General features: G+C 36.6%; 1 protein-coding gene across 1 annotated transcript; it reads left to right on the top strand.

The window, feature by feature from the left end:
- Positions 1-14,052: 14,052 nt before the first annotated feature.
- LOC105219465 (zinc metalloproteinase nas-14) lies at positions 14,053-15,064 on the top strand. The gene is made up of 2 exons (XM_011195614.2): positions 14,053-14,337; positions 14,401-15,064. Exons 1-2 carry the CDS (start codon positions 14,151-14,153, stop codon positions 14,958-14,960), a joined length of 747 nt encoding a protein of 248 aa, XP_011193916.2. The 5' UTR covers positions 14,053-14,150; the 3' UTR covers positions 14,961-15,064.
- Positions 15,065-18,540: the final 3,476 nt, after the last annotated feature.

Here is an 18,540-nt window from a genome sequence, read left to right as displayed (position 1 = left end):
AAGTCTCTTAACTTAATAATTACAGAAGTGCATGTAGGAAAGTATAGCCAATAAATAATTAATGAATTAAGATCAGTTGTTATTTATCGATCTCAAATAATTTTTAGAAATGTTGATATCGCTATTCCCAGTGGTTTTCTCCCTCTCTCTCTGGGATTCATTGCGATCTTGGCAACGGATAAGTAGTAAAACATTTAAAAATTAATTAAATCCGACCCCTATGGTCTGACAACATATAATACTTACGATGTATTCGAAAGGAAGCGTGCTGGAAAATATGTATTTTACCAAAACTATTGAATACACAAACACAGGAAGTATTTCAAAGCGCTTACACACGCAAAGCTTTGCAAATTATGCCAGCTCGTCTTTGCCTCGTAACAACTTTCTATGCAGTTTTAATGAAATTGGTTATTGATTCATATTAAAGTGAATTCTTCTTCTTCTTGACTGGCGTAGACACCGCTTACGCGTTTATAGCTGAGTCCACAACAACGCGCCACGCATCTCTCCTTTTGGTAGTTTGGCGATAATTTGGTAATATCAAGTGAAGAAGGATCCTTCTCCACCTGGTCATTCCATCGGAGTGGAGGCGTCCTTCTTCCTCGGCTTCCACCAGCGGGTACTGCATCGAACACCATCAGAGCTTGGGCACTCTATCTCTATGTCGTTGAATAACACATACAGCTCATCATTCCATCTTGTGCGGTATTCGCCGTTGGCAATGTTTAAGGGACCATAAATCTTCCTCAAAACCTTTCTCTCGAAAACTCCTAGTGCCGTCGCATCGGATGTTGACATCGTCCAAGCTTCTGCAGCATAAAGTAGGACGGAATGATGAGGGACTTGTAGAGTTTAGTTTTTGTTCGTCGAGAGAGGACTTTACTTTTCAATTGTCTACTCAGTCCATAGTAGCACCTATTGGCAAGAGTGATTCTGGATTCTATCGAAGACAATTTTCAAATCGACAAAGAGATGGTGTGTGTCGATCCTCTTTTCGCCGGCCTTTTCCAGGATTTGGCGCATGGTGAATATCTGGTCAGTTGTTGATTTTCCAGGTCTAAAGCCACACTGATATGATCCAATCAGTTTGTTTGTCAGATGATAAAATTTATAAAATAAATAAAATTCCGCAGTCGATGTGATGGAGTATATGTTGATAGACGACGTCCAAACGACTAACAAATCGGTCATCTCATTTAATCATATATTTGATGAGCCAAGTTCGTAGCAGTTTCTTAGAAAAGTATAACGAACAAGTTTTAACTAATTTAACTAAAGCATATTAAATATGTACCGCCCTCTGTGGTGAAAATCTCTTCTAAATTATTATTGTTAATTGTATGTATAGTGAAATAAGGAATGTTTTGACAAGTTTTCCAACTGGAGCATCCAAAAAAGGCCCCTTTAACTTGCCGAAACTGACAGCATTATTCGGGAGAAAATTGGTTTGTCATTTCATTATTTAGTAGTGGTATATTACGAGAAAGAGTCGCTGCCAATTCGTCCTGACCATCCTGCATTTCACGATTCATACCTGTGTTCATTGAATCAGATTTTTCTGCCAAAATATGACCTTTGAAAATTGCTTATGGCTTACACCAAAAAATTATTTTAATAGAAATTCTAAAATTACAAGAACGTCTCCCAATCACTGAGGTATCCACCGCTGCTAGATAAACTAAAAATTGTGAAATTGATAGCCAAGCAAACAAAAGCTCCAAACTCTTTGAGGAATAAAATAACTCGGAAACACCGCATAATTTTAGCCAAAAGGGTGGTTAAATACAGGAGTTGGAACTAATGATGGCTGGTCAAAGGGACGTAACTTAGAAGCATTATAAACCTGCATTACAGATGTGAGAAAATCGAAAATATATCGATGAAGATTATGATCTCTATCTTATGAAAAAAAAGTATGGTTGAAAAAGTGCAACCAACTTACAGCGAGGATGTGATAATAATGACGTAAACTCCGTTCTTCCCTTCTTCAACAAGGTAAATTTGAATTTTTGAAATAAATAAGTGGAACTCCAACTGTGTCCAAACACTGAAAAGAATCGGCGGCTCTAAGACAGCAGCATCGGAGATAAACATTAACGATTCCAGCACAACGATATTGGGCCTAGACTGTATGATCCATTGGGTACCATTTGTCGTCACCGCCAATATCTTTGGTCAAAATCTGTGGCTAGCGAAACTGATCGGGATATCCCCTATCATTTGAACTTTACGAAACTTGTATGGAAGGAAGGAACAGTTTCGAGAGAAACAAAATATCTCGATGGCTAGGATTCAGGGAAAATTATATAACGACGCTGCATCGATCCAATTATTATAATAATTTAATTTAATGAAAAAATTAAAAAACTCCTAACGGATCACGAAGACCCTTATGTTGCGACGAAGCGCTTGGACTTAATAATAAAGTTCTTAAGTCGGCTAATGTCGATTCCAGTCACTTCGCTTAGTTCGCAGAAAATATGCCTACCGAGGTGCTTTAACACCTAAGTCTGGCGAATGCTGGACATTGAAGGAGGAAGTGCTTGGACGATTCCTCTTCGCCTTCCTCCAAACAGTTTTGGCAACTAGCGTCTGACATGATCCCTGGCCTCTCACCGCGTGTGTGCCTATTGGGCAATGACCAGCAAGCACTCCAATGATCGCGGAGATGTGAGCATTACTGAGCGACAGTAGCTGCAAATACCGTTTTTGATCCACTGTGGGCCAACGCAGGCCCTCACTACTGCGCAGGTGCTGGTTGTATTGGTATTTGAATTAAAGATGGTTTTGTCCGCAAACCTCAATCTTACTGAATTTCAAAATTCGTATCTAGAAATAGATTTGAAAAGCTAAATGTTCCTTCTGAATTGAAAAAAATATGAAATCAATCACAATTTAATATGTAGGTGCGCGTTGCTTATCGTCTTATATGGGAGACTCTTTTGTCAAATTGCTGTCCAACTATCACCACTGCTACCTCACTCGTAGAAGTCGCGTTATATAGTCCTCTGTGTTCTCCAACAGGAACTTTATTTGCATGGATTACGACATTAAAGTCAGAAGTATCTGCTGGAATACTCTCAATCACAGTTTTGAAAGACTGTATACATATAGTAATTATGAGAATGTAACATATCTAGCAGAGATCTAATTAAATCTCTATCAATTGGTTGTGCAACACTTGAACACCGTGTAGATGCTTGTGTGTCTGGATCTGCAATAAAATATATTTGCAACAATTTGTGATCATCGGGTCGAAGTGGTAGCAAGCTCCCAGCTAAGTGGTACACTTGCCCTTGAATTTTAAATGTAGGCATGAACCCAAAAGAGGTCATTTGAAATGCGTTATTATAACGGCGTATATTGCGCATGAATTGTTTGGATTTCTGATGATCACCCGTAAGAAGAGAGTGAAGTGGTTCAGGTGGAGGGAGAATTTCTTCTAATTTGACTTTTCCTTGTAAGCAACACATGCCTTTTGATTCGTCCTTGAATTTCAATGCCAAGCAATATTCACATACTACTGACATAGCACCTATTGATACTATACGATCGTCCTTGTAAGAAATCGAAGGATCGTAATTCATGGCAGAATGTTCTTTATTTACCCATGAATTAGTAACTCGTGCTGATGATTCTCTGGCTCTCTGTATTCGATGTCTATCCCTATCTCGACTGCGGCGAACCTCACGCTCTACTGAAGATTCTCTCTCTCTATCAGCTCTATATCTATCCCTAAGCTGACTGAGCCGAGCCTCACGCTCTACTGACGATTCTCTATCTCTCTGAACCGAATGCCTATCTCGATCCCGGCTGCGGCGAACCTATCTATATCTATCCCTAAGCTGACTGAGTCGAGCTTCACGTTCTGTTGACGAATCTTCATCTCTTTGTGAACGTACTCTTCTAGCATTCACTGAACTACGACCTATGTTCGAACGACGACGTCTTCCAGACATGACTTTATAATTTCTGAACAAAGTTAACTCAGTTCTAGACTTATGTATGATTACCTACCTATGAACAAATTGCCATATTATTGGTACCTATGTGCCGCAGTAAAAAACATCTAAATACATACCATTTAGTCACAAATGATAATCTGCAATCATCAAGAACAAAAGATAGCTATATTCTATTAAGTTTTTTTCAGAACTTTCTTAAGATTTTTGAAAATAATTTCCTTATTATTAAATTAATTGATTATTATTTATCGTAACTTATAGTTATTAACTGATACGTTGTCGCGCTGAAAAACACGTTTTTATCAAGTACTGTTATTTTCCTCGCTAGAGAGCTCCGATAATTAACGCGTCCGATTGCTGCTAAATTCAAAGTGCTATAGGGAGAACCGCGGCCTCCGACGCGCTATTTATAGGCACGCCTCCCCGCACTGCCCCGTCCGACCGGTACCGCCCGCCGCAAACGCAAATTTTAAATTTGTAATATCTCCGAAAATATTTGTTTAATGTACATGCTGTAAGGAAACATATTGATCTATATTAATTGCACACTGTATTTAAGGTACTTAATTCGATAAGGATTAATGCTGTATTGCTTAAAATAGCTTCGTAAATAATAATAATAGCTGACGTAAAAAGTAAACAATAAAAATGGTTAATGTGGGTTATCCCTAAAAGATAAACATATACCATCGCGGACTTTTTTGTAGACCTTTTTATGGTGTACAATACTGTAGTACATTATTAATTTGATCTAACTCGTAGGGTTTAGGCAGCGTTTTTTGCTAAATTGCTAAATAAGCCCAAAAAATAGGTTAATTTACGACATCACGTTAGAAACCTCTAAAATTAGCAATGTTGCCTTAGTATAAGATGCATGTATTATTCCTTTTGAATCACTCTATCTATTGGAAAAAACCGCATCAAAATCCGTTGCGTAGTTTTAAAGATTTAAGCGCCCATAAGGATATAGGGACAGAAAAGGCGACTTTGTTTTATACTATGTAGTGATGAACCAATTGCAGACGTTGGAGCGCACAGGAACAAATATTTGGAATAACACATGCGAGGCGTAGATCTTTCGAACATTCTGTCTCACTGTTTCTCTTTTCATTCTCATTAGACACTATTCCAGCGTTGTCGGTTAAAATTAAATATGTTAAAATTCTAATCTTTAATATTTATATAAGTTTTCCAAGCCAAATTTATTCTAAGCTGAGTTGAGTCAAGCATGCATAACCGGAGCTTCAGCATGTGCTAAAAGAGCGTAAGTGATCGTATAAGTGCACTCACCGATTGTCACTAACACGCACAAGCGAAACGAGTAAAGGTTCAGACCCAATGCTGGCTGGCTTTACTTGCTTTGCTGTGAGAACTGTCAAAACTGAATAGAACTATACTACAGCATATAAAAAGAGACCAAATGTAGCTTTGCTTCAAGCGCTTGAAATAGCTCTATGTTCTATTTGCCAGCGCTTTTGTCGTTTTGACATTTGATATTGTAACCAAGGATGTCAGTCCTTATCTTTTTTTCTACATTTGCAGAAAATTGTTCATCACATTTGTGTATTCTAGCCATTTACGAAACTTTTAAATATTTAACATACATGTATATAATAATAATACAACATACGTTTGACAAAAAATTAGTTCAAATGAAATTTAAAACAAGTAAGGAAGGGCTAAGTTCGGGTGTAACCGAACTTTTTATACTCTCGCAAATTTATTTATTTAACTTTATTTATATTATAGAATATACAATTTGACCCACATATTCGTTATATATATTGTTGTATAAAGTTCATTGAAAGTTGGAAACCATAATATTTGGTTAGAAGCACCGAGGTCCTCGTGTTCGATATATGGGGCCTTAAAAACCTATGGTCCGATCTCGGCGATTTTTAGAATGGGGCCGCCACACTACAAACATAGTATTTGTGCAAAGTTCTGCACCGATATCTTCAATAGTGCTTACTTCATACGAGTATATTGTAATGTGTGAACAAAACTATAATACTCTCTTTAGCAACATTTGTTGCGAGAGTATAATTACTAAAAGTGCGTTAACTCACTAACGAAATATGTCAGAAACACTAAATTTCACATAAGAAATGACAGATAGAAGCTGCACTCAGATTTTTTTACAAAATGGAAAATGGGCGTGGCGTCGCCCACTTATGGGTCAAAAACCATACCTCAGGAACTACTCGACCGATTTCAATGAAACTTGGTTTGTAATAGTTTCCTTACATCCCAATGATATGTTGTGAAAATAGGCCAAATCGCTTCTCAACCAAGCCTACTTCCTATATACCAGAACTTTGAAGACGATCTGAATCGTTTACTTTACAATATATAAAGTAAGCACTTTGCACAAATACTACGTTTATAGTGTGGCAGCCCCATTCTAAAAATCACCGAAATCGGACCATAGGTTTTCAAGGCCCCACATATCGAACATGAGGACCTCGGTACTTCTAACCTAATATTAGGGTTTCCAACTTTCAATGGACTTTATACAATATATATGACGAATATGTGGGTCAAATTGTGTATTATATAATATTAATAAAGTTAAATAAATAAATTGCGAGAGTTTAAAATGTTCGGTTACACCCGAACTTAGCCCTTCCTTACTTGTTTATAATTATAAATTGCGAGAGTTTAAAATGTTCGGTTACACCCGAACTTAGCCCTTCCTTACTTGTTTATAATTATAACAACAACGTAACCGAACATTTTATACTCTCGCAATTTATTGATGTAATTTTATAAAGACAACACAATTCGACCCATATATTCGACATAAAGTTCAATAGAATAACGAAAATCATCATAAATAGTATATGGGGACTGAGGTAATTCCTAAACCGATTTCACTCGTTTTCACCACCAAGATACAATGTATCGAAGACTATACGATCACTTAATTTAATATTACTTATAATTAGGTATATAGGATCTGGGGGAATTTATGACCCGATTTTTACCATTTCAGGTGCACAGAGAAACTGTTATAAGAAAAAAATTCAGAGGGAACGAATTACATTAAAATATCTGAGGGATTTACCTATATTTTCGGTGAAAAATTAACCTTAGGCACTGAGTTCTTCATGTTTGATATCAGGGGCCTTGAAAAGTCATGGTCCGATATTGACAATTTTTCCACAAGTGATGTCACAGCTCAAATACAGTATTTGTGTAAAGTTTTATTCCGCTAGCTTCATTGGTTCCTTATGAATACATTATAAAGTGAACGAATCAGATGGAATTCAAAATTGGGTTATATGGGAAGTAGACGTAGTTGTGAACCGATTTCGCCCATATTCCACCCGTGTTATCAGGGTGTCAAGAAAGTGTTATATAGCGAATTTCATTGAAATCGGTCGAATAGTTCTTGAGATATGGTTTTTGACCCATAAGTGGGCGACGCCACGCCCATTTTCCATTTTGTAAAAAAATCTCAGTGCAGCTTTCTTCTGCCATTTCTTGTGTAAAATTTGGTGTTTCTGGCGTTTTTCGTTAGGGAGTTAACCCACTTTTCGTAATTTTCAACCTAACTTTTGTATGGGAGGTGGGCGTGGTTATTATCCGATTTCTTTCATTTTTGGACTGTATAAGGAAATGGCTAAAAGAAACGACTGCAGAAAGTTTGGCTTATATAGCTTTATTGGTTTGCGAGTTATATACAAAAAAACTTATTTGAGGGCGGGGTCACGCCCACTTTTCCAAAAAAATTACATCCAAATGTGCCCCTCCCTAATGGGATCCTATGTTCCAAATTTCATTTTCATAACTTTATTTATGGCTTAGTTATGACACTGTATAGGTTTTCGGTTTCCTCCATTTTGTGGGCGTGGCAGTGGACCGATTTTGCCCATTTTCGAAAGCAACCTCCTCAGGGTGCCAAGGAACATGTGTTCCAAGTTTCATTAAGATATCTTAATTTTTACTCAAGTTATCGCTTGCACGGACAGACGGACAGACGGACGGACAGACATCCGGATTTCAAATCTACTCGTCATCCTGATCATTTATGTATATATAACCCCATATCTAACTCTTATATTTCTTGGTGACACAAACAACCGTTATGTGAACAAAACTATGATACTCTGTGCAACAGGTTGCGAGAGTATAAAAATTGAACCTGAATTCGAATAATAATTTAAATTCATCAGCAATACGTAACCACTCTATTTCGGAAGTTTATACAACCACAATATATTTACAATAGGGTTATAAATAATCTGCATTGCGAAGGCTTTTAATCTTTTTCAATTTTATTATTAAAATAAACATTTTAAAAATGTTTTCACTGCGTCTAGTTAACATCCCTGCGTTTTCTCAATTTACGAATCTGCTGCTTGGTTTTACAGTGTTCAAAGCGCTTATTTGGTCATACAAGCATTCAAAATACGCAAAGTCAACGAAAGCAAGCAAAGCCAGCCAGCATTGGGTCTGGACCTTAAAATGGGCTCCTACGAGGGGACAATACGATAAATGAACGACGATAAAATCAGTTTGCATACAGCAGTTGACTGAGCAGGTCGATGCGAACGAATTTGTATATTTTACATATGTAATGAAAAAAAAAAAATTAATTGTAAAATAACATAAAATGCCTTTTTTTTAATTATTACATTGCCCAAACTAATAATATTGTAATTGTATATTCATTAGCACGTGCACATATTCGTATTGTGCGGCATAAACCTGTTCGTTCAAATTCTGCAAGCAGACTGAATATTTTTGATGACTTCTAGTGCTACATTCCTCGAATTAACCAATAGGAAAGGACGTCGCCTCTCAATAGCAACATTAATAGAATCTCCACATGATTGACCCTAAGCAGTCTACAAGTTTATTCCAACACATGCTAATGCGAAACGCTACTATCAATATTGGTATTGGGTTGTGTTTGATGAAAAAGGACCAAACTGGGACTCGATTGACCAAATGGCTCAAATGACCACATCTCTTTGCTGTAAAAACAACAATAACTATTTTTTTTTTAATTTTCACACTTAAATTCTAAAGTTTTTTAACTCTTCGTGAATATAACAATCAAGTGAAGCAACATTTAAGTGAAGCATTTTTTTATAAAATGAAAATCTTCATTTTGTTGCTCACAAGTAACCAATGTTGCTCACAAGCAACCTTCTATAACGACCAGAATAAAAGGCGTGGCAACGTGAAATTTTGTTTGTAATCTCTTTTTGACATTAATTGAGCAAACCACAGGAAAAAAGTCGGGGTCGAAAATATATAGTACTAATTGCGGCAAAAATGAGAGTTGCCCTACTGAAATAAATGACGATTCCTCATCTAGAGCTTCAGGCTACAGGAGATGTTGCTCAAGTCATATCTTCATCAGTGTGTCGTATGCCGTCGACAAGCTCGATTAACACATCAGCAACAGATGTAATCACTTCCTAAGTCTCGCGTTACGGTTGCTCCACCATTTTCCCATACCGGATTGGACTATTGTGATAATTTCAACGTTCGTTACGGAGGAAAGCGATCCACTACTATTTCTAAAACATACGGTGTGATTTTTATATGTATGGCTATAATATAGTAGAGTTATGAATCAAGACCTACAAGATTGCAGAAATGTACATACATATATAGAACTCAGCGTATAGCACCTTCTGGCACACAATGTAAATTCATCACCCCAGAGTGCCTCTTCACGATAATCCAAGTAGTAGCTCCGCACTCACACCTAGCGAATTTCTCTTTGGTCGACCGATAAATTCGAGTCCAGAGCCACCTATTGCATATATTCCAGAAAATCGTATTTTACATTCACAACAATTGCAGAAAATGTTCAAACTCTTTTGGAAATGATCTAGCCTACAAGCTCGTCGGAAATGGAAACGACGACGTGAGAATTTATAGCAGGAAGATATATGTAGTTTTAATTCAAATTGATAATTTACTCCCCAGGCAGTGGCGCATAGGACGCATCACAGAAGTTCACCCTAGAGGTGACGGTTTGATACGAATATTATCTGTCGAATACAACAGTGACAAGCGTACACCTGAAGAACTTTTTGTAAAACACTACTGCCAACGTCCAGTATAGAAGATTTGGGTCTCATGGATTGACGGAGGATGGGATCATGTGTAGAAGTTCACGTAAGTGAGGAAAATTTGATTGCCAGAAACAATTCTTCTTCCAGTTTTAGACCAAGTATCCAATGAAAAATCTACGAAAGCCTCGGATGAGAGACTCTCCTTTTGATGACGACCCCTGCAAACGTTTTAAGGATCATGATTTAAGGCCATGGACATAGAATGTCCGGACCATTGGGAAGATAACTGCTCTGCCTAGGTGGTTGATGTCCTCATACGACGGACAGGACAAGGACGGAAGAAGGTGGGTCCTTGTGACATCTACTGCCGCGGCCATATAAAGGAGCGCAAATTTGATGTTGGATTTGTAGTGTGAGAGAGACTCCGTCGCCGAGTCCTGTCATTCACCTCGCTAGATGAACTCATAAAAGCAAAGTTCTTCAACATATCGCTTATTTGCACCCACGTCCCAACGGAAGAAAAGGACGTTGTGACCAAAGATACTTTCTCTAGAACGTCCGTCTAGAACGGACCTACCCGAGCACTACCTCCGTCACGATTTCAACGCTAGGATAGATAAAGAAGGCAAAAAAATCGGAAAATTTAGCTTCCATGACGAAACATCGCCTTAGGCTGATCGACTTCGCTGGGGCCCTGAATATGGTCGTCTGTAGTACCAGATTCCAGCACAAGAAATTTCATCAAGCAACATGGCTCCTGATCGAAACACGCGTAACCAAATTGATCATATTGTGATAGATGGAAGACATGTCTACAGTGTTTTAGACGTGCGCACGTTTCGAGAACCAAATATAAACTCGTACCATTATCTGGTAGCAGAGAAGAAAAGGTGCAATCGCAACAGACAGCCAAGAAATTTTACTCGACTTGCACTCCTGCTCTCTGCATTATCATGTAGGAACAGAGACATACAGGGATTTTGGAGGGAACACTTCTCCGACCTGCTGAATGACAGTAAAAGTACAACACCAGGAGATGGCGAACCCGATTCCCCAATCGATGACGATGGAATAGAATTGAAGAATGACGAAATTCGAATAGCAATTACAATTATTCAAATACGGCGGCGAAGAACTGATAAGGTGTACGCATCACCTTTTTTGCAGAATATGGTCGGATGAGGGCATGCCTGACGATTGGAATCTCTGTGTGCCCTGCCCAATGCATAAAAAGGGAGACCCCACCATCTGTGTCAATTACCGTGGGATATAGTTCCTTATGTATATATTATAAAGTGAAGGAATAAGATGGAATTCAAAATTGAGTTATATGGGAAGTTGTCGTTGTTGTGAACCGATTTCATCCATTTTCCACACGTGTCATCAGGGTGTCAAGAAAATATTATATACCGAATTTCATTGAAATCTGTCGAGTAGTTCCTGAAATAAGGTTTTTGACCCATAAGTGGGCAATGCTAACGCCCATCTTCCATTTTGTAAAAAAATCTGAGTGCAGATTCTTCCTGCTATTTCTTCTGTAACATTTAGATGTTCTGACGTTTTTCATTAGGGAGTTAACGCACTTTTAGTAATTTGCAACCTATCCTTTGTAAGGGAGGTGGGCGTGGTAAGGGAACCGACTTCAGAAAGTTTGGTTTATATAGCCTTATTGGCTTGCAAGATATAAAAAAAAATTACATCCAAATGTGCCCCTCCTTAATGCGATCCTATGTTCCAAATTTTTTTTTCATAAATTTATTTAAGGCTTATTTCAACCAAGTTTTCTGTAGTCGGTTCTCCTACGTACCCCACCACACACCATGAAAATAGTTGAAATCGGATAATAACCACGCCCACATCCCATACAAAGGTTAGGTTGAAAATTACTAAAAGTTAAAAACGTCAGAAATACTAAATTTCACAAAAATAATAGCAGAAGGAAGCTGCACTGAGATTTTTTTACAAAATGGAAAATGATCGTGGCATCGCCCACTTATGGGTCAAAAACCATATCTCAGGAATTACTCGACAGATTTCAATGAAATTCGGTTGCACCCGAACTTAACCTTTCCTTACTTGTTTTTACATACTTTTACTTACGTCTTTCGATTTGCTTAAACACATTGTTACTAGAAATGCACCTGTGAAGGGTATATTAGTTTCGATACAGCCAAAGTTAACGTTTTTTCTTATTTTATTGAGGAACAGATGCGCTTATTGATCTGAATATAATCTATTTGATTTCTGATAATGTTATCAGAAGCGTTAGAATGGGATTTCCGAGTATAAAGTCTTCTAGGAGTTAGCCTGTCTCCTAATGTGTTCCAGATAATAAGATTGTACTCTTGACAGAATTGAATTTGTCGATTTCATCTCTCATTTCTGTCACCGTATTGACCTGTGACTTCTTTGACTTTTGACTTCTACTGACTTTTGCATTAAAATCGCTTTTAATTATTTATATTTCAAGTGGTTTCGTTAACCGCATAAGTTCATCATAGAAAGTTTCTATATAGTCATCAGTTGGAACATCGACTTGTATAATATTAATATTAGGGGGTTATGCCCCCTGGACGAAGAAGAAACATGTGTACCAAGTTTCATTAGGATATCTCAATTTTTATTCAAGTTATCGCGCACAGAGGAACGGAAAGACGGACGGACAGACATCCGGATTTTAAATCTACTCGTCACTCTAATCACTTTGGTATATATGACTCTATATCTAACTCTTTTAGTTTTAGGTGTTACAAACAACCGTTATGTGAACAAAAGAACTCTCTTAGCAACTTTGTTGCGAGAGTACAATAAGAGTTGCCGAGGTAAATAGAGAAAGTACAATTTTCTATAAGAGTGTACAGCTGCTGGCGTACGCCGATGATATTGGTATCATCAGAAGCAACAACCGTGCCGTAGTGGGGGTGAATGAGGACAAGGCGAAATATCTCCTGTCATCAATCAACCAGTCGACTGGTGTGCCGTCGGCGCATTCGCGTTACTGTTAACAGTCACAACCTTGAAGTCGTAGATCATTTCGTATACTTATGAACCAGTATTTACACCAATAACAATGACAGCCTGGAAATACAGCGCAGAATCACTCTTGCTAACAGGTGCTACTTTGGACTGAGTAGGCAATTGAAAAGTAAAGTACTTTCTCGACGAACCAAAACTCTACAAGTCGCTTATCATCCTCTCTCGTAGTTTTTCACATGCAGACCACTTTCGATAGGCATGATTATGTTCGCATAGTCCGTGAAAATACTAAGTCATTATTCGACTCGTATATTCTCGGTAAATGTCAAAATCGCTATAAATATATTGAGATAAATATCGGAAGATATTTTGAGTCTGCGTAATTGTTTAAGCAAATGTGATATTATTAAGTTAAATATACATTATAACAACCGTTAGACAAAGTAAATATATGCTTTTAAATGCTCATCTACCATGAGGGTTTTAAACACAAAAATCGTGGCGAGTAGTGATAACATCCATTAACTTAGCAGAGAGTGTTTTATAACAATTACAAATCATCTATTGAAGTATTTTAACAACACAAGAGTGTCAAAAAAACTTCTTTAAAACTTCGTATCGAAGTAAGGTTTGTTGACGGTCTAATAATTAATTCCGGCTATCCGCATATCGAGTTCCCTTTTCTCTTCATCTTTTTGACTTGAGAATTTAAAATTAAGACCTCATGGTTTCTTCCCTTCGGTATTTGTGTAAAATTTGAAACATCCAGTAAAGGGTGGTCTTTCATTATTCTGACGCAGCAACACTCAACGCTGACGTTTGAACCTAGACGTTAAACCCATTTCATTTTCTATACAATTAAGAACTAGAATACAGTGATTCTTTAGTTCTGTTTTGCAATTATTAATTACTTAATTAAAACAACCATGGGTTAGTTAGAGAAATATATTCTAATACCTTCTAATGACACATGTAATTTGAAACCAAGTTAATTAGCACAGTTGTGTTCTGATTTCCTTAGCTAAACATGGGATAGAGCCCAATTTGTATAAAAAGCAATATAAATGTTGACGTTCACATAAGTACTAGTTCATGTCTTGTGGGTTTTATAAGTTGTATTGGAGTGCGGAAAATAATTATTCGAAAATTTGAATTTTGCTCAGCAGAAATGAGGACCTTTCTGAGTTTGGCGATGCTTTCGGTTATTGGTGCGAGTCGAGCTCTACCTGTAGATCCACCAATGGAAGATTCTGAACTGAATCCCCTCATGAGAGTGTCGCAACGCAGTGTTGTTAGGGATTCAGATCGACGTTGGCCCAATGGTATTGTCTATTATAAATTTTGGAATGGATTTGGTAATAGAATGAAATGAAGTATATTTGTGTCTTTGGTTTTACTAATGAACATTTTGTATTTAGATAATGATCGGAAGACTTTTATAAAAGGAGCCATGAAGTCCCTGGAAGATGTTTCATGCATACGTTTTGTAGAAGCGGGCGCTGACCAGCCGTATTTTGTCAATATAACGGGAAGTAGCGGCACCTGTAACCGTACCGTACCGTCTACCGTAGGTTTTGAGAAAGGCATTACATCATGTAATCTACCGGGCACAATAACATCATACTGCTATACTCTGGGAAGAATTCAGCATGAATTATTTCATGTACTCGGCTTTTACCATTTGCAGCAAATTTACAATCGGGACGATTATGTACGTATAGTTAACGAAAATATTATAAAAGGCCGCGAGTATAGTTTTACAAAATTCAGTAAGGATTTAGTTGATGATTTTGGTGTAGAATACGATTACGGTAGTATTATGCATTCTTCACCGGATGCTAACGGAAAAAATTCTAAAGACACTATAGTGCCATTGCAAAAAATACCGAAAGGTTTAATGGGTCAACGTGAGGTTTTACAGCAATCCGATATAATTAAGTTGAATCGGATGTATGAATGTACAGTTTGCGAAGATTAAAAAGGTAACATTGGAAGGTGAATATATTTTGTATATAGATATCGTATAATTTTTTTCCCATATCACTAAACTCTTGTTGCGCAATAAATAACCTTAAATGAGAACTATGAATATAACATTTTTATTCTTCTTCATCTGCTTTATTTGCCAATTCGTATTCGAGTATGGGTGATCCTTTAACATTTAATAATATGTACAATATTAATAATAACAAGTAAGGAAGGGCTCTCGCAATTTATTTATTTAACTTTATTAATATTATATAATACACAATTTGACGCATATATTCGTCATATATATTGTTGTATAAAGTCCATTGAAAGTTGGAAGCCATAATATAAGGTTAGAAGTACCGAGGTCCTCATGTTCGATATATGGGGCCTTGACAACCTATGGTCCGATTTCGGTGATTTTTAGAAAGGGGCTGCCACACTATAAACGTAGTATTTGTGCAAAGTTCTGCATCGATATCTTCACTAGTGCTTACTTTATATATTGTAAAGTTAACGATTCAGATTGTCTTCAAAGTTCTGGTATATATGAAGTAGATGTGGTTGTGAACCGATTTGGCCTATTTTCACAACATATCATTGGGATGTAAGGAAACTATTACAAACCAAGTTTCATTGAAATCGGTCGAGTAGTTCCTAAGATATGGTTTTTGATCAATAAGTGGGCGATGCCACGCCCATTTTTCATTTTGTAAAAAAATCTGAGTGAAGCCTCCATCTACCATTATTTATGTGAAGTTTAGTGTTTCTGGCGTTTCTCGTTACTGAATTAACTCACTTTTAGTAATTTTCAGCCTAACCTTTGTATGGGAGGTTGGTGTGGTTATTATCCGTTTTCAACTAGTTTAATGGTGTGTGGTGGGGTACGTAAGATAACCGGCTGCAGAAAGTTTGGTTTATATAGCTTTATTGGTTTGCGAGATATATACAAATAACCGATTTGGGAGCGGGGCCACGCCCATTTTCCCAAAAAAAATACACCCAAATATGCCCCTTCATAGTGCGATCCTTTGTTCCAAATTTTACTTTTATAACCTTGTTTATGGCTTAGTTATGATACTTTATGTGTTTTCGGCTTTCGCCATTTTGTGGGCGTGCCAGTGGTCTGATTCCGCCCATTTTCGAACTTAACCTTCTTATGGTGCCAAGGAACATGTGTTCAAAGTTTCATTAAGATATCTCAATTTTTACTCAAGTTATCCGTTGCACGGACGGACAGACAGACATTCGGATTTTGACTCGTCTCCTGACCCTGATCATTTTGATATATATAACCCTATATCTAACTCGTTTAGTTTTATGACTTACAAACAACCGTTATGTGAACAAAAATACAATACTCTCTTAGCAACTTTTGTTGCGAGAGTATAAAAATAGTAATAATATAATAATAATGTTGACATGTTATACATATAGCTTAAAAATATATCTGTTGTATAATAGTAAATCCCGGATTTTTAATTATCGTAGAATGTATTGTTCTTTGTCTCTCGCCACATCTATGAGGTTGCCAATGTTCTGAATTCCTGTTCATTGGCGAATGTTTCGAGGGTATGATAGTTGCGTCCGGCAATACCCTGTTTTCCTTCAATTTTTCCTTGGATAATTAATTGTAGAAGCTCTTTTTAATATTCTTCTAAGAAGCCATAACTCGACAAACCCTAGCTTGTTGACATCTGTGAATTTCTGAGTCCACGTTTCCATGACATAGAGAAGCACCGACCAAACACTATGCTTTTGTATTTGAGGAAAGTTGTTCGCGCAAATTCGATTCGTCATTTTATTTCTTTAGAACAATCCCAATTTTCGTTGTTTGGCAACCAAGTTATTTGAAATTGTTAGCCCCTTTCAATGGGCATATTGTTAATAATAAATTATGTGTCTTTGTATATGTGTGTATATTAATGCGTAGGCCAAATTCTTCACTACGTAAGTTTAATCAATTTATAAGTTCTCGTCATCCGATCAAGCTATCGGCTATAAGTGTGTTGGCATCTGCATAACATCTGTTGTTGATGAAAATACCATTCACTTTAACACCTTGATACTGGTTACTGATTCTTGAAACATTACTTCCAAATATATGTTAAATAACAAGGGTGAGAGAATGCACCCTTGTCTTATACCTCGTGAAATAGATATTTCTTCGGTTATATCACCATTGATACTTACATGGGCAGTCTGCTGCCAATATAGATTTTTTAAGTAACGAATCTCTTTGTCATCTATTCCCATAGAATGAATAATTTCCATAAGTTTATCATGTATATTTGTATCGTAGTATATTATTGTATCGTATTGTATATTTGTAGCTTTCTCATAGTCAATAAAACATAAAATTAAATCTTTTTGGACATCTTTGCAGTATACACTTCGCGTGTTCCAAGACTTTCTCTGAAGCCATATATTCTGGCTTGAATGATTTTATGAAATATCTTGAGAGCATGTGATATTAGATTAATTATTCACAACTATTATTCTTAGGTAGTGGTGTGAATGTAGATTTTAACCCGTCTTTTGGATATTGCAAATTGTCATAAACATGGTTAAAAAGCTTTACTAAGAGCGTCATGTTTTTGTCATTTATAAACTTCAGCTGGAACCTCAGCCGGACCTGTTGCTTTGGTAATTCTTCATTGATTGTATAGCTCTCTTTATTTCGTCTTGCGTAATATAATTGCCAGTTGGTGGTCTGTGATGCAGATGACGTTTTCGGTTCAATGTACTTTCGCCCGAAAAAACGTTTTCAATATATTTCGCCCTATATTTTTTTCACGCATATCAAGTACTACCTCATTGTTTTCCTTTATAAGGATTGATTTAAATGAATTCGGCTAAGTGCCTCGAGGTATCTAATATTTTTTGTTTTAGAATGAAAGTCAAATATATTTCTTATTATAACAAAAAATACTTATTAATAACAATAAATATCTAAAAAAACATTATAAAACTATGTATATGCTTTCCTTTTGACAATACTCAGCGCATTCAATGGAAAAATATTAGAAGGCACTTAACTTGAGGAAAATTTAAAACAATTTTGTATTTATGGTATAAATATTACAGGCATTTAAGTGGAAAAGACACTTAAGCGGAAGCTCTTAAGCGGGGAATTTTATAAATTTAGAGAAAAAGCATGTAAATTTAGAGAAAAAACAACGATGCCGCAAAATATGGTCACTTAAGCGGGAAAGGCACTTAAACAGGGGGGCACTTAAGCGAGGATCACTGTATTTCAATTTCTCGGAATTCGGTGTTTATTTCAATTTCAACTAATCATCCTTCTTATTTCTCTATTCAGTTGTCGATACATCTTAATGTTTTAATTTTTATATTCCATATTCCAAGAGAGTTTTTCGATGTAGTATCCAGAATTAGCTAAATTAAAGGCTTAGTACACAATTTTTCTACTAATAGATTGTAATCCGAGGGTACATCCCCTTCTGGATTTGTATTGATATTTTTTTATTGAGAAACAGTTGCGCTTATTGATCGGAATATAATCTATTTGATTTCTGATAATATTATCAGAAGCGTCATAATGGGATTTCCAAGTATAAAGCCTTCTG

Source organism: Zeugodacus cucurbitae, chromosome 3 (genome assembly GCF_028554725.1).
Source record: "Zeugodacus cucurbitae isolate PBARC_wt_2022May chromosome 3, idZeuCucr1.2, whole genome shotgun sequence".
In the NCBI taxonomy this organism is placed as follows: Eukaryota; Metazoa; Arthropoda; class Insecta; order Diptera; family Tephritidae; genus Zeugodacus; species Zeugodacus cucurbitae.
Note: the sequence above shows the minus strand (reverse complement) of the source record. Positions and strands in the feature narration are given on the sequence as shown.

Coding starts and splice junctions, on each gene's coding strand:
- LOC105219465 (XM_011195614.2), top strand. CDS start 14,151: ATGAGGACCTTTCTGAGTTTGGCGATGCTTTCGGTTATTGGTGCGAGT. Junction 14,338..14,400: donor TAAATTTTGGAATGGATTTG/GTAATAGAATGA, acceptor TTTTGTATTTAG/ATAATGATCGGAAGACTTTT.